Here is a 14,250-nt window from a genome sequence, read left to right as displayed (position 1 = left end):
TTTTGTTCAGAAATGCTGAAGCCTTTCAGGAGGACGAGTATATGAAATGTATTCAGAAACGGTGGAACAGCAGGCTGGGTGCTTCTCACAGCAGGCTCCCTTGCATCTGGAGCTATGGGGCAAACATTTTCTAAAGTACTAACTATGGGGCATATTAACAAGGGCGTTATCTCTGCTTTTTTGGCTCTAAAAGCCAAAGAAGCGGAGATAAAATATCGCCCTATCAACAACAGGGGGCTAACATGCAAAATCGCATGTTAGCACCCTTTTTCACTACGCTTCCCTTTGCATCTCTAATGAGATGCAAAGTGGGCGTTCCAGAGCAAAATAATAGGAGAAATGTCGCTAAGCGACATTTCTCCTATTATCAAGCTTCACGCTAACCCTGTTAGAGACAAAAAAAGAAGCGCTAACCACGGTTAACGCTGTTTTTTTACGTCTGCTAATTTTCAGACTTAGCCATGTAATCCAATGGGAGGTGGATTACATGGCTAAGTCCACCATGGGCTATCAACAAGGATATCCCTATCCTTGTAGTTTTATCGCTGCATTACCAGCGATAACCTCCCAAAATGCCGCTATCGCTGGATATTTTATCACCTAGGTGGTTAGCGTTGTTAATAACGCGATAACCAGGCGATATTATCCAGCGATAGCGGGCGTTAATTTTCCCTGTCCCTTGTTAATATGCCCTTACATGAGTTCATTAATAAGCCCCCTAGGACTTCAGAGGGGGCACTTAAAGACTGTCAGGGTGCCAGGAAGCGCCCACCTGTGAAGTCTAGTTCAAGTTCTAGTTGGCACTTGTCAGCTGTTGGAATTATAGGGAAACGGTCTCTTGAAGCGTGCTGTGTCCTTGTAGCCACACGGGAGGTCAGTCAACTGACTCTAGGAGCCAACATCTTTGTGTTGGGTACCAGGTCCAGTCCTTGCAGATCACAGATAGGAGGTACAGCCCTCTTCTGTTCTTCTGCAGGCCCAGAAAGGGTTCTGATGAAGGCTGGGCGAGGGTCCAGCTTTGTAGAGTTCACCAAGCTGTGGATGGGGAAGACTCCCTAACCAATGGGGTAAACTTTCTGCACCTTAGTAGCAGTAGTTTGTTTGCCTTCCTGCAACAGTCCCAAATGGCATGCGCCAGGGCATTCTCAAGACAGAGAGTCTTTGGCCGCACTAAACTTGGGCTCTGAGGGTTGTGGGCGTGTAGGGAACTGCCCTATGGTAATATTCAGTGTCCTCCTAGACCGAACACTAAAATCCATCATGAAGCAGGCATGGAATCCGCAACAAACTAGGAGACAGACGTTTGGTAGGGCAAAGGCAAGGCCCTACTGTCCTGGCATCTTATTCTTGCCCTCTCAAGTGCACCAAAATGTTAACTGTGACCAAAACGGATCTGCTTGGCAGCGTTTGGCACTGTGGTGTGAAAAGGCGGCCCATAGTCCCAACCTACGTAATGATCTGAGCTCAGAGGAGTCGTCTCTGCCCATTCAGTTCAACCCATTGTGCAGAGCCCGCGAGGAATTCCACACCTCATTCAGACCAAGTATTAGGCTGGGCAGTTGCTGGAGGGCTAATATAAATTAATCTCAACAGCTTCTGGCAGCATAAAGGTAACTTTCCCAAATATTTGGCAAAATCCATCTTTACTATTAGATCAGATTCGAATATAAAAATAAGTCTTGAAATGTAATGTATAACTGGTACAGATCAAACATTGTAGACTATAGTATGTAGTATATACTTTGACTTTTCCTGTGTGCCAGCTAGGGCCTGGTCAGTGACAATGTCATCTTGGGCCTAGTCACTTGGGGAACATGCTAATTCTTTTTTTGGGGGGGGATTCTTTTTTTATACATTTCTTTATTGAAATTTTCATAACACATAAAAACAACAGTTATATAATGTGTTATCACAGAGTACCCCACTCTAAACAGACTATATAAGATCAATAAGACTGTATAAGATCCCCAAAAGAACAAAAAGATTAAAAAAAGAAAAAGAAGGAACAAACGAGCCATCTTGCTTAACCTGCACCGTTTAAACAATGCCTGAGGTAGCCCCCTGTACACGTAACATAAACGCCACATGCCCCAAGCATTCCATCCCAAACTCTAATCATGAATGTGGGCCTCAAATCACCATTCGGAGGGATATAAGAAGCAATCCCACAGAAGAGGGAAGACAGTTAAAGTTCACATAGGCTCAAAAGGGACCCTAAAGCTCATTGTAGACCTGGATTTGATATAGAACCGTGTTCATATGTAGCCAGCCATCAAAGCTGAGCTAGCTACTCTAGGTGTGTGGGCACCTGTGCTGTATGCCAATGCTGTAATATGCAGATCTCAGCCACCATCTAGGCCAATGAGAAGTTGTACCATCCAAAGCGACAAAGTCATGTAACAAGGCTAGTTTGTCTGACTCCTCAAAAGGAATAACACGAGTTGAGTGTAATGTCTCCCTTACAAAACGTCAAGGTATCTAGTGTAGAGTGTGACCATAAAATATGGTACAGATCACATGCAACATTTGGGCACCTCCAGCATACACCGCTCGGAGCCAAATGTGCCCTATACAATTTGAATAGAGACCAATCCCAATTATGAAAGAGTTTGAAATAAGCGTATGCTTCTCTGAGTGAGCGATCATTATACTCTAAAAGTTCCTTCCATTCACCCGCCGAGTACACTACACCCAACTGCTCCTGCCAGTAGGATCTAGCCACAAAGCTAGTATCATGCGAGTAAAGATTGCCAATGAGTATTTGGTACATATTGGACAGACCTCCCCTGGAAAAGCCCCACAACCTAAGGTAGTGTAGAATCAGTGAAGTTGAGAGATAAATCGGATTTAACCCGAGCTTACCTCTCAAGCAATGCCACACTTGCCAATATCTCCAGAGTTGCAACTGGGGCAGTGAGAATTCTGATTTTAACATTTTAAAGGAACTAAATGAATCCTCATTGAGAAGGTCTCCAATTATTTTAATTCCCGATCTTCCCATAGAGCCCATTTGATCGGCAGTCGGTCCACAGTTATTCCCTCATTGTACCAGAGTGGCGCGTCTATATGAACTGTTCCATCAACTCCCAAGAGTAGGTGTGAATCTGTCAAAGCAACTCACATAGCCCTTAAGGCAGGAAGACACAGCGGGCTGCCAATACCCGAGTATTGTATAAGATACCTAAACCTACAGGGGCCCGTGCACTGTCCTGTTCCCATGACACCCAATAAGGCTGATCAGCTATAGGTGCCAACAGATAGGCCAGTTGCGATAAATGTTGAGCCAGATAGTTAAGCTGTGCGCCTGGAAGCCAGAAACCTCCCGATCTGGTATACGCATGCAACCTTGAAGATTTAAGGCATGGGTTCCTGCCCGCACAGATAAACCTCTTTATGCTCTGATTAATATCGCAAAGGGTACACATAGGAATCATCAAGGGCAGAATCCCCAAAACATAGTTAAATCTGGGAGCCATCACCATCTTAATCATCTGTACTCTACGCCAAAAAGAGACCTGTCAGGCAGACCATCTTGAGAAGTCCTGTTCCATTCTAGTCAACAATGGCTGGATATTGTCAGCCACCATATTGTCCAACCCTCTGTTTATCAACAATCCCTAACAATACGAAATACTTCAAACCCAAGCCCTTCCATGTGAGCTCAAAGGCCTCCTGAGGAGTCTGCTGATCCCTATGAGTGAGTGATAACGCCTCACACTTGGACCAACTTATCTTATACCCAGAGAAGACCGATTAGAGACATGAGTTGGGTAACAGAGGTGTCTGGCTCACTCAAAGTCGATAAGATACCTTCTGCATATAGCAAGATCTTGCAAGCACCAAGAGGAGTTTCCACTCCCAATACAAGAGCGGACTAGCAGATAGCCACCGCCAATGATTTAAGAGCTAAAAGAAACAACAAGGGCCGCAGTGGGCACCCATGTTGCGTACCTCGCGAGATATGGAAGGTTTCGATAAATGACCTCTAGAGTCAATCTGCGCCTATGGGGTTGAGTATAGCCACTGGATTTAGACAAAAATCGTGGACCCATCCCAGCCCTACTTAAGGTGTGGAAAAAATACCCCTATTCAACCCAGTGAAAAGTCTACTCAGCATCCAAAGAGAGCAGCAGCTTATTATCTGAATCATTTCGTACTTGCCATATAACTTTGGACAAAGGATGCATATGATTACGGTGAGAACACTCTGCCACAAAACCAACCTGAGAGCTGTGTATCAAGCTGGGAAGGAGTTTCCTGAGGCAGGTTGCTAGGACCTTTGCGAGAATCTTCATGTCTGTGTTAATGAGCGATATAGGATGATAACTCGCACAATTAGTTGGATCTTTATCAGGTTTCAAGATAGGGCTAAAGAGCTCTCTCTTAAGCTCCAGCCAAATGACAGCACCACCTTCTAGCTTCTTAAAACACCTATAAAGAAGTGGGACCATCAACTCTCTGTTAATCTCGTAAAAATTGATCGGGAATCCATTGTCTCCGGGGTCTTTGTTGTTGGGCATGCTCTTCATGGCCTCCTAAATCTCATCCTCCATGCTCTCCCCCTCAAGGAGCTGCCCACCATCCTCAGACAAGGAGGAGCAGTGAAGATCCCGCAGGAACTCTACTTCGGAGGTATTATCAACAGGAGCTTCCATGCTATAAAGTGCAGAGAAGAAACGTGCAAATGGTTCCATAATCTCCACCAGATGTTTGAGCAATCCTACGGATCACAGGAATGGCTGAGCTGGCCTCCCATTGGCGTAATTGCGCTACAAGAAGCCTGCCTGCCTTTTCGCCCTTGCTCATAGCGAATCCACTTCAGGAGAAGCAGTGCAAGATGTGTATTGAGATCATATTTTGCTCCCTCCAGCAGATGTAAGGAAGTCAGTGTGGGGTGCTGTACATAAGACTCTGTGAGATCATGAACCACCCTCTCTAATCAAGTTTGATTACCTCAAGTCTATCGCTTGCGGATCTCTGAATCAAGCATGAGCACACCTCTCAAGTTGGCCTTCCTCACTGCCCATAACATCTGTGTAGAAGTCTTAGGGGATTCTTTATCTAATAGGAATTGACGTACATGGCCAATAAGTTTATGTTTACTCTCCGGAGTACAATAATTTGAGAGATTCAGTCACCAGCGCTTGGATGCAGGGGACCCATACCCCAGTTTTAGTTCCATAACCGTCAGGGCATGATCAAAGATTCTCCCAGGTTTAATAGTACAAGCACTCAGGAAGATCAACGAGGCATGAGACATTAGAAAGAAGTCTATCCGGGAACAAGTCCATGACCTCAGGAGATAAACGCGTACTCCCTATCTCTAGGGTGTGTCAAACGCCACAGAACTCTCAAGCCAAGATCACTCAGCACATCATGTAAGATCGCTCTATCCTTGGTATGAGCCCAATCCATCAGGCCAGACCGATCTAAATGGGGATTCCAGCCCCCGCCAATCATTGTCTTGGTGGAACCAAACTTCATCAGCAGTCTGGATAACATTGAAAAGAAAGATGCCTGATCATAATTGGGGGCGTACACTGGCGCCAGAATCAAAATCTGATCACGAGTTTTAAATTTCACAAAGACATAATGACCCAACGGGTATGTCCACGTCTTCAGGACAGTGACTGGTATAGATTTTTTTAACAGGATAGCAATTCCACACCTTTTTGAAGAAGTCAGAGAATCAAAAGGACATTGGGTAGTATACTTCTACTAACAACACAGCCCACCCAATCTCTACTTCATTTATTAAATTCCAGGGCTGGCTGAAAGTTGTGTTTCCTGCAAAAAAGGCGATGTCTGGAAATTTCTAGGCACTGTAAGACAGTATTTTCTTCTTCTCAATGTAGTGTGTAAGGCCATTAACATTAAGGGATAGTACGTGCAATCTTTTGAGCTGTGGTGGCAATGATATGAATCAAGGGCAGACCTATGGTATTCACAATGTGAGGGCGATGGACTAGTATTAAATTTAGAAAGAATACAACAATGACAAGTGCAGGCCTATAAGATTATGTGCAGGTGGGTCTAAAACAAGAGGTATGCAAAAACTGCAAAGGTGCTAAGCACCAGATATAAGTTAATGTTTTTAAAAGGCAAGAATATAATAGTCTAAAAAAAAGGTAATACGTGGCTCCAGTTAATAAAATAATATAAGCTACTTTTTAAACAGACGAGTTAACCTCCCAACCCTCTGCCACCCAGCACGCCATACTAGGAACACATTTCTCTTACATAAAAGGACCACTCCAGACCCCAAAGCTCCACCCGGAACTCTGCCCAGTTCAAGGTCATACCAAACAGTCATCATCATCAAGTGGGTAAAATGAACAAGACAAGAATACACACCACCAGAACTTGCAACTGTGAGAAGGGTGAAACACAAACACAAGCAGCTCCCCCTAAATATCACAAAGCACCAAAAAGGTGCCCCTTCAACCAATGCACAGAAAGTATCATAGAGACCACACATCAGGATCCCTGGAACAAAAAACACAAATTCAATAAGTAAATCTAAAGGTCAGAAGCAGTCAAAGTTTGATGGGAGAGCAAGACTTGTCACGGCCCCTCGCAGCAGCTTCAGATCCTTCTCTAGGCACCCTCTCCTCCCATCATTTTAGCACAGAATCTCTCTCTGACGTTCCAATATATGATCACTCGGGTCTCCTCCCTGGGTAGGGTCAAAACTCAAAGTTTACTGTGGTACACTGTCAGGGCCTGGTTGCGACACCTCAATGTCTGCTCCAGTTAGAGAATAGAAAAACTGATCAAGAGCGTCCGGCTCCTTGAATTTCCATCCCATCAATGGTAAAGAGCATAGTGGCTGGTTCCAGAAGGTGATAGCGGATACCAAGTTTCCTCAAAGTCAGCCAAAACGGCAATAATTTCTTCTGACGAAGCACAGTTTCACGTGAGAATCCTCCAGTGACATAAACTTTCGTTCAATGATAAAGAAAAGGACCATTATGTCTCATGGCTGCTACAATGACCTGCTGGGTTTTCTGATGATGTAGGAAACAAGCAATTACTGGCTGTGAAGTATTCCGATGAGTAGTTCTCCTATCACAGTTCCGACGTGCCCTCTGGAATTCCAACAGAGGCATAAAGAGCAGCCTCATAATATCTGGAATGAAAACAGAAAGGAAGCCTCTACATCCTCAGGCACACCAAAAAAGCTAACTTTATTTCTGCAACTGCAATCTTCAACTTCTGTTAACTTCCTGTGAAGGTGCCAAACCTCACTCCCCTCATGAGGATTAGTGTCCATGACATTTAGGCGTTCCTCCACAGCCTCAACCCTATGATCCGTTTGACCGAGCCATTTATGCAGAGAGCTAAGGTCTGTTTTCAGGGATTTAAGATCAGCTGCTGTGGCCTTGGTGTCTGCATGCATTAGGCTCATTGTAGTCTTAATGCTTGAAAGATCCCTCATTAACATTTCCATGGTGCCATCCGCCATGCTACGGGTAGCAGGGTTCAACTTTTCAGCTACATTGTCTGTACGGAGGAGCTGATGGGTGATCTTACTCCTAGACATCAGGGAGAGATAGAGAGGACAATCTCTGGATGAGGATTAACCCCTAGCAATATCACAGATCCAATCAGAGTGATAGAGATGACGTTTTCTGTAAGGTGGATACGGATCTTTCTGAAGACCTCGTATAGCGAAAGTGGCCAAGGGTAGACTCAAAGGACTTAAAGGTCAATGCCAATTCCAACACCACTCCTCAGAATGTCTTAATGGCATCAAAATCCGTATACTCCATTCCTAACTCAATTTCCATAGAGCTGCGTCAGGACAGATAGGTGGCTGATGCTATGCATCAGTCCTCCAACATTTGTTAGGCTGAATGAGTCTGTACCAGGTCATAACAGGGTCAGCCGTCAAAAATTGAAGCCGCCATGTGAAAACATCACAGCCAAAAATACAAGACTACTGCTGACGGGTAGATAGGGACCAAGCCATTAAAATTAAACTTGAACTGCCAACTGCAGAATTGAGAAGAACTTCATGGGGATGCCTACTAGCTTAGCCCTGCAGCCGCAACCTCAAGTAATGCCAGAATGGTAGCCTCCAGGACCCCCTAGCCTCACATTGCAATCTGGGGCCAAGCAGTCAACCATCAGCCACTTAATTTCCGCACTGATTAAGCAGTTGCGTAGAATAAAAGCCAGCTGCCTCCAGGACCAATGTAGGGAGATCACTAGAGTACCTAGATGGTGTCCTCCTGTTCTGCATCATTCTCTGCGGAGGTAGTGGGGGGAGCCCAGGTTCAGATTAATTTTTGAGGAAGGGCTCCGAGTGGCACTAAAACGGGAATGGAAGTCGACTATCTTGAGCGCCTTCATGGCTGTGCTTCTCCTTCGAAGTGAAATACCTCCAGGGATCCCCAAAGGAGACCATATGGTGCACTCCTATCTCTGCATCGGTATCCTTCCAAGATCTGAAATGGGGAACTCGGGGTCTGCTAAATTTTCCAAGGAGATACCAGGTGACGCTGGAGCTCTAGCGGGAACCTGCCATTTTGTGCCCAATCGCCATCTTCCATCAGAACATGCCATTTCTAATGTTACACATTTCCCACTCTTAAATATCATGCACCCTACCATGTGGGCAGTAAGGTGTGCTCAGTGGTATTTAATATTTAAAATCAGGTTTTCCTACCTGTGAAAAGGGTGATTTTGACGAGTCCTTTAGCAGGGTTCAAGCGGCTCCTGATAGGCCACACAGGGTAGACGTAAAGCATTGTTTTCACTGTCACTGTAATGGATGGCACAATAGGTGCTGCAGTTCACAAATGACATTTAACTTTCTATGCCAGGATTTTAGTTCTGCACCATATACTATGGCCTTATAGGAAACATACTTTGGGCACTGGATAGTAGTGCCTCAGGGCCAGATGTACGACCAGCAAAATTACGCCTTGCAAGTTGCGACTCATTTGCGAGTCGCAATTTACAAGGTGCAATTTGCCATGTACAACAGTGTGTTTAACACTCCTTGCGATTAATATTAATGAGCCTCTCGCAATTTGTGAGCCCATTGAGAATGACAGGCCCTCCCCGGTATGGTGGCCTGCTGGGCTCAGCAGACCACCATGTCTGGGACTGCTTTTAAATAAAGCAGTTTGTTTTTAAATGCAGCCTGTTTTCCTTAAAGGAAAACGGATGCATTTAATAAAAAATAAAAAAAGAAACATTTTAGGTTCATTTTTCAAAGGCAGGTAGTGGACCCTGTGACCACTGCCTGCCCTTAAAACATTTTTTTAGAGGGATCCCCTGGGGACCCATTCCAAATTGCGACTGCATTACTACCCTCTTGAAGAGGGTGGTAATTTGCGATCACAAAACATTCGTACATTGATTTGCGTACGCAATTAGGAAGGGAACGCCACTTCCTAATTGCGACTCGCAATTCCTAAATAGCGAGTCGCAAATAAATTGCAACTCGCTATTTAGGAATTGTGCATGGCCCTAGGCCATTTTGCATGTGCAAACGGGTCGCAAACCCATTTGCGCATGCAATTTAGGGTCGTACTTCTGGCCCTTCGTGTTCAAGATTACCGGTAAGTGAGTCACAAAAAATATGAAAAACTCGGAGTGACCTTTACGAAAGTGGCCACAGATCAATGTCTTCACTGTTTATGGAAATACAGGTTCAGGTGACTCAAAAATGTGCGCATGGCTGACTTGACTGTTGGACCAGGCCCTCTCTGCCGGGTCATCCCAGATATTTGCCTTCTTTTGCTAAACCTGTCCTTTGGGACTCTGTACACTTTTCTCCTGGCAGCCAGCGATAAAGTGCTTGTGCTCTCCCTTCTAAACACTGTAAATTGTCCTACACTTGATTGGCACATTTAATGTACCTATAAGTCCCTAGTAAATGGCACTAGATGTACCCAAGCCTGTAAATTAAATTGTATAAGTGGACTGCAGCACTCACTGTACCACCCACTAAAGTATCTCTGTAAAACATGTCTGCTGCAGTCTGTAGTGCAGTTTTAAGCTGCACTTTCGACCTGGTAAAATAAACCTTTTGCCAAGCCTAAACCTTCCTTTCAATACTTGAAAGTCACCCCGAAAGCAGACCGTAACCACTCCTAGGGCAGGGTGCATGGTTTTTAAAAAGTAGGACATGCACAGTTAAGTCTTACATGTCCTGACAGTAAATAACTCCTAAAGTCATTTTTCACTGTTGCAATGTTATCTCTCCCATAGACTAACATCGGGGAGACTTAATTGACAACCTTTATTTGGGGACAGATAGAGAAATGCTTCTTCCGGACATTGAACTGTAATTTAAAATTCTCTTTATTGTTAAATTCTGATTTTAAGTTACTATTTTGAAAATGCCACTTTTAGAAAGTTGATGTTATCCTGCCTAAACCAAATGTGCCTTTCTGCCAGTGTCACACGACTGTGCATGGCTTTCCTGTGGTGTTTTGTGTATTTCTTCCAGACATGGTAACAAAAGTGAGTTTGGTGTGGGACAGGGTGTTGCTCTCCTGAACAGGATGTCCTCGGGGGATGTACTTAGCCTTTCCTGAGCTTCAAAGGGTAGCCTCAGGGCTTGCCAACCCCCTTTGTGACTTCTAAGGGCTGCCCACCCTGCCACTGACAAATGCAGTTCACATCTAGGCCTGCCTGCCCCTTTTTACCCTAGACAGTTTGGAGCCAAACCCAGGGAAGGTTAGAAAAAGGGGGCATCTCCCACGCACGAGCTGGCACTGGGGATAAAAGTGCCACCGTAAGATCCTCTCAGCAGAACACTTCTGGAACTGTGGAAGATTCAGCAGATGGATTGGCCTGCTTTCTGAAGGAAGACTGGAAATGACTGCCTTGAACCCAAGATCCCCAGAAGTGACTCCAAAGGTCAGTTGGCTGACCTCCTGTTTGAACTACAGGGACACAAGCTTCTAGAAACCTTACCTGCAACTGCCCAGCTGACCTGCACTATTGGAACTGCTTTAGTCCTGCTGCTGGCCTCTGCTGGATTGATTCCTAATCCCCTAGAGGTGCCCCCAGGTCCTGAGCCCATGGGTAGCATCTGACTGTACTCCTCCTGCTGCAAAACTGAGTTAAAGGATTGAAAATAAAGACGTTTGGGGCTATTCGCGAGTGGGCTCCTTGACTCAGCAATGACTGCCTGCCACCAATGCAAATTTCTGATGGAGACCTGCTCTTCATGGCTCCCGCCAATGTGAAGCTTCTGCAATGGTGTGCTTCTCGTGAGAACAATGGCCTCCTATGACCTTCCGAAGATCCGGCTGAGGCTCGTCCTGTGGACTTGGACTTTTAGAAGGTAAACACTTCACTGGGGCGAACCTAGTCTTTGCAGCCAACCTACACTATCCAACCTACACTCCATTGTGGATGGCTTTAACTTATGACTTTGACCCGGTCCAGCTTGACCAGATACCTGTGTGTGGCCCTTTGTATTTTGTGGTGCTACTTGAAGCTAAATCTGAAAAACTTGAAAAACTCATAACTACGGTTCTACTTATGCGATTTTTGTCGTTTTGGTATAATTTTATTCACTAAAATATATTTTATTTTTTCTAAATTGGTTTGGGGTTTTTATTGTGTTATGTTTTGTTTGCGTACTGCATAAATACTTTACACATTGCCTCTAAGTTAAGCATGACTGCTTGATGCCAAGCTACCAGAGGGTAAGCACAAGTGTATTTAGTGACATTTGTGGTTCACCCTGAAATATATTGTTTATAATTTGTTATGTCACCTGTGCCTCCACATTGTTATCAGTACACCTCACATGTATAAAGACTCATAAATGGCTGTCTGTCTGTCCGGCTGTAGCATATAGCGGGGTTCCCTGACACAGATGGGACTTGAAAGCCCTCAGATGGGTTACAAGTAATAGATGATCCAAAAGAAACACTGCACTCCGCTACTGAAAATGTTGTGCAGGCCGCATGCCCCATGCCACCATGCCACATAGGCATGTCCATTAGCAAACTAGACTCCACAGTTTTCACTGTACCAAAACACTGTCTGCAATAAATACATTGTATACTTTATTAAATGACAATGATCTTGTGTATGCTATATATATGGCACTATTTTTATATTCTTAATGAATGTTTTTCTTTCCATTCCTCAATCAGCTAGCATACTCACAATAGCCGTCTTCTGGAAGGGAAAGCTGGACCTTTCCAAATCGATCATCTTTTACCTTGTGGCACTGGCCGTAGCCAACTTCCTCTTGATTCTTGTGGTCACGGTCTTCAGGGATATCTTCTACTTCTATGTCAACATCTCACTGTGGTGGCCAAAGCCTTCCTGTGGGGTCAGCAACTGGATCTACTTCACATGTGTGTATTCTCTCACTTGGCTCACCGTGGCTTTCACCTTTGACCGGTATGTCATTGTGTGCTGCAGTAAACTGAAGCTTGTGTACTGCACCGCCAAGACCACGCAACGAGTGATACTTTGCGTCTATACTGGTGCCTTTCTCATGGCTATGCCTACGTTCTGGATCTATGTACCAGTCCCAACTAGGGGGCCCAATGGGACATCAATGGATATTTGCACTATTCGAAAAGACCTGAGTAAGATCCCCATCTTGTCCGTCTATGACCACTTCCAGACGACTGTCTGGATTGTGATCCCACTCGTCTCGCTAATGCTCACCAATGGCCTGACTGTGTGGAACATTGTCATTACATCAAGGGTCCGCCAAGGGTTAAAGAGTGCGGTAGCCAAAAAAAGCCAGGATGACCCAGAGATGGCCCGACGTAGGAGGTCCATCATGCTTCTTGCTTTGATCACCATCTCTTTCCTGGGCCATTGGCTTCCAAAGATGGTCATAAAAGTGGTGGAGCGGCTTACCTACCCTCCAGTCAACCGATACAATTTCTACCACCCGGTGAATGTGGTCAGGATGCTCGCCAACATGCTCATCGTCCTCAGCTCCTTCAGCAACATGTGCATTTATGCCCTAACTATCGAAAAGTTCAGGCAGGAGTTGATGCGGGGAGCCAAGTCCGCCATTTCTGCTGTCTGCAAACCACCTAATAGCCCATCAATAAAAAATGTAGAGATTTTTACTACCTAAGAAAGCAATGTGATGATGGCTAATGGTACACTTGGCAGAAGGTGGACTGTAGGCAGGACCTGTTGGTCATGCAGAACTGAGTGGAGAGTGTGCTGTAGGGCGGTGCTCATCACACACACTCCCTTTCACAGTGTTATGTGTACCTGGGGCATATTTACACACGCTGTTGCGTTGCTCTTGCACCACGCAACATGGTGCAGAAGCGATGAAACTCAAAACTGAGATTTATGAAGGCATGTAAGCCCTCAATGCGTGGCCCTGAGGGGCTTCATAAATCTTGAGAAAAGCAGCACCGCGCAAATCGCTGTGATGCCTTACTTTTCACCGGGAGGCAATCCATGGGTGTTGCGTGGGTGTTCCCACGCAATTCCCATGGTTTTTGACGCAGTCCCAGATTTACCAGAACTGGTAAACCTGGGAATGTGCCAAAGAGATATGCCTTCCCAGGGAAGGCATACCAGGAAGAAATATCTTTATTTCTCCTTATTACTTTCTCTTTCTAAGTGTGCTGTATTCTGCAGCACATATAGAAAGAGGAGTTTGCCTCTCAGAATTGTTTTTTTGCAGTAAGGTGCCCCTTCCTGCACAAAAGCAATCCCGCATGTCACCCGGGCACCCTTGCACCATGGTGCAAGGGGTCCTGCATTGGCGCGAGGCAGCCAAAACGGCGCCAGCGCAGGGACAAGGACAGGAACGCATCATATTCTTTTAATTACGGTGCATTCCTGCTCCTTCCCTGCGATGCAGAGAAGCAAGGTGACGCAGCGCAGCCAGGTGACGCAGCGTAGCCAGGTGACACAGTGTAGCCAGGTGACACAGCGCAGCCAGGTGATGCAGCGCAGCCAGGTGACGCAGCGCAGCCAGGTGACGAAGCGCAGCCAGGTGACGCAGCGCAGCCAGGTGACACAGCGCAGACAGGTGACGCAGTGCCACCAGGTCACACAGCGCAGCCAGGTGATGCAGCGCAGACATGTGACCCAGCACAGACAGGTGATGCAGCGCAGCCAGGGGACGCACCATAGTCTGATAAATATGCCCCTTAGTCCTTTATGAAACAATCTGAGCTTTCACAAAGGGTCTCCACATAATGGGAATGAGGTGGAGAAATAACCCTCAACAGCTCTTCAGAGTGGAGAAGGATACCCAAGAATGGGTGGGAATTACTTGTC

General features: G+C 45.6%; 1 protein-coding gene across 1 annotated transcript in view; it reads left to right on the top strand.

The window, feature by feature from the left end:
* LOC146822185 (uncharacterized) overlaps positions 1-13,223 on the top strand; it is a 51,777-nt gene extending 38,554 nt beyond the window's left edge. Inside the window, exon 4 of the mRNA XM_085609976.1 lies at positions 12,132-13,223. Coding sequence (XP_085466102.1) covers positions 12,132-13,081 — 950 coding nt within the window. The 3' untranslated portion in view covers positions 13,082-13,223. The remainder of the gene's footprint in view (positions 1-12,131) is intronic.
* The last annotated feature ends 1,027 nt before the right edge of the window (positions 13,224-14,250 follow it).

Source organism: Triturus cristatus, chromosome 6, assembly GCF_964204655.1.
Source record: "Triturus cristatus chromosome 6, aTriCri1.1, whole genome shotgun sequence".
Lineage (NCBI taxonomy): Eukaryota > Metazoa > Chordata > Amphibia > Caudata > Salamandridae > Triturus > Triturus cristatus.
This window is presented reverse-complemented; position numbering and strand designations above follow the sequence as displayed.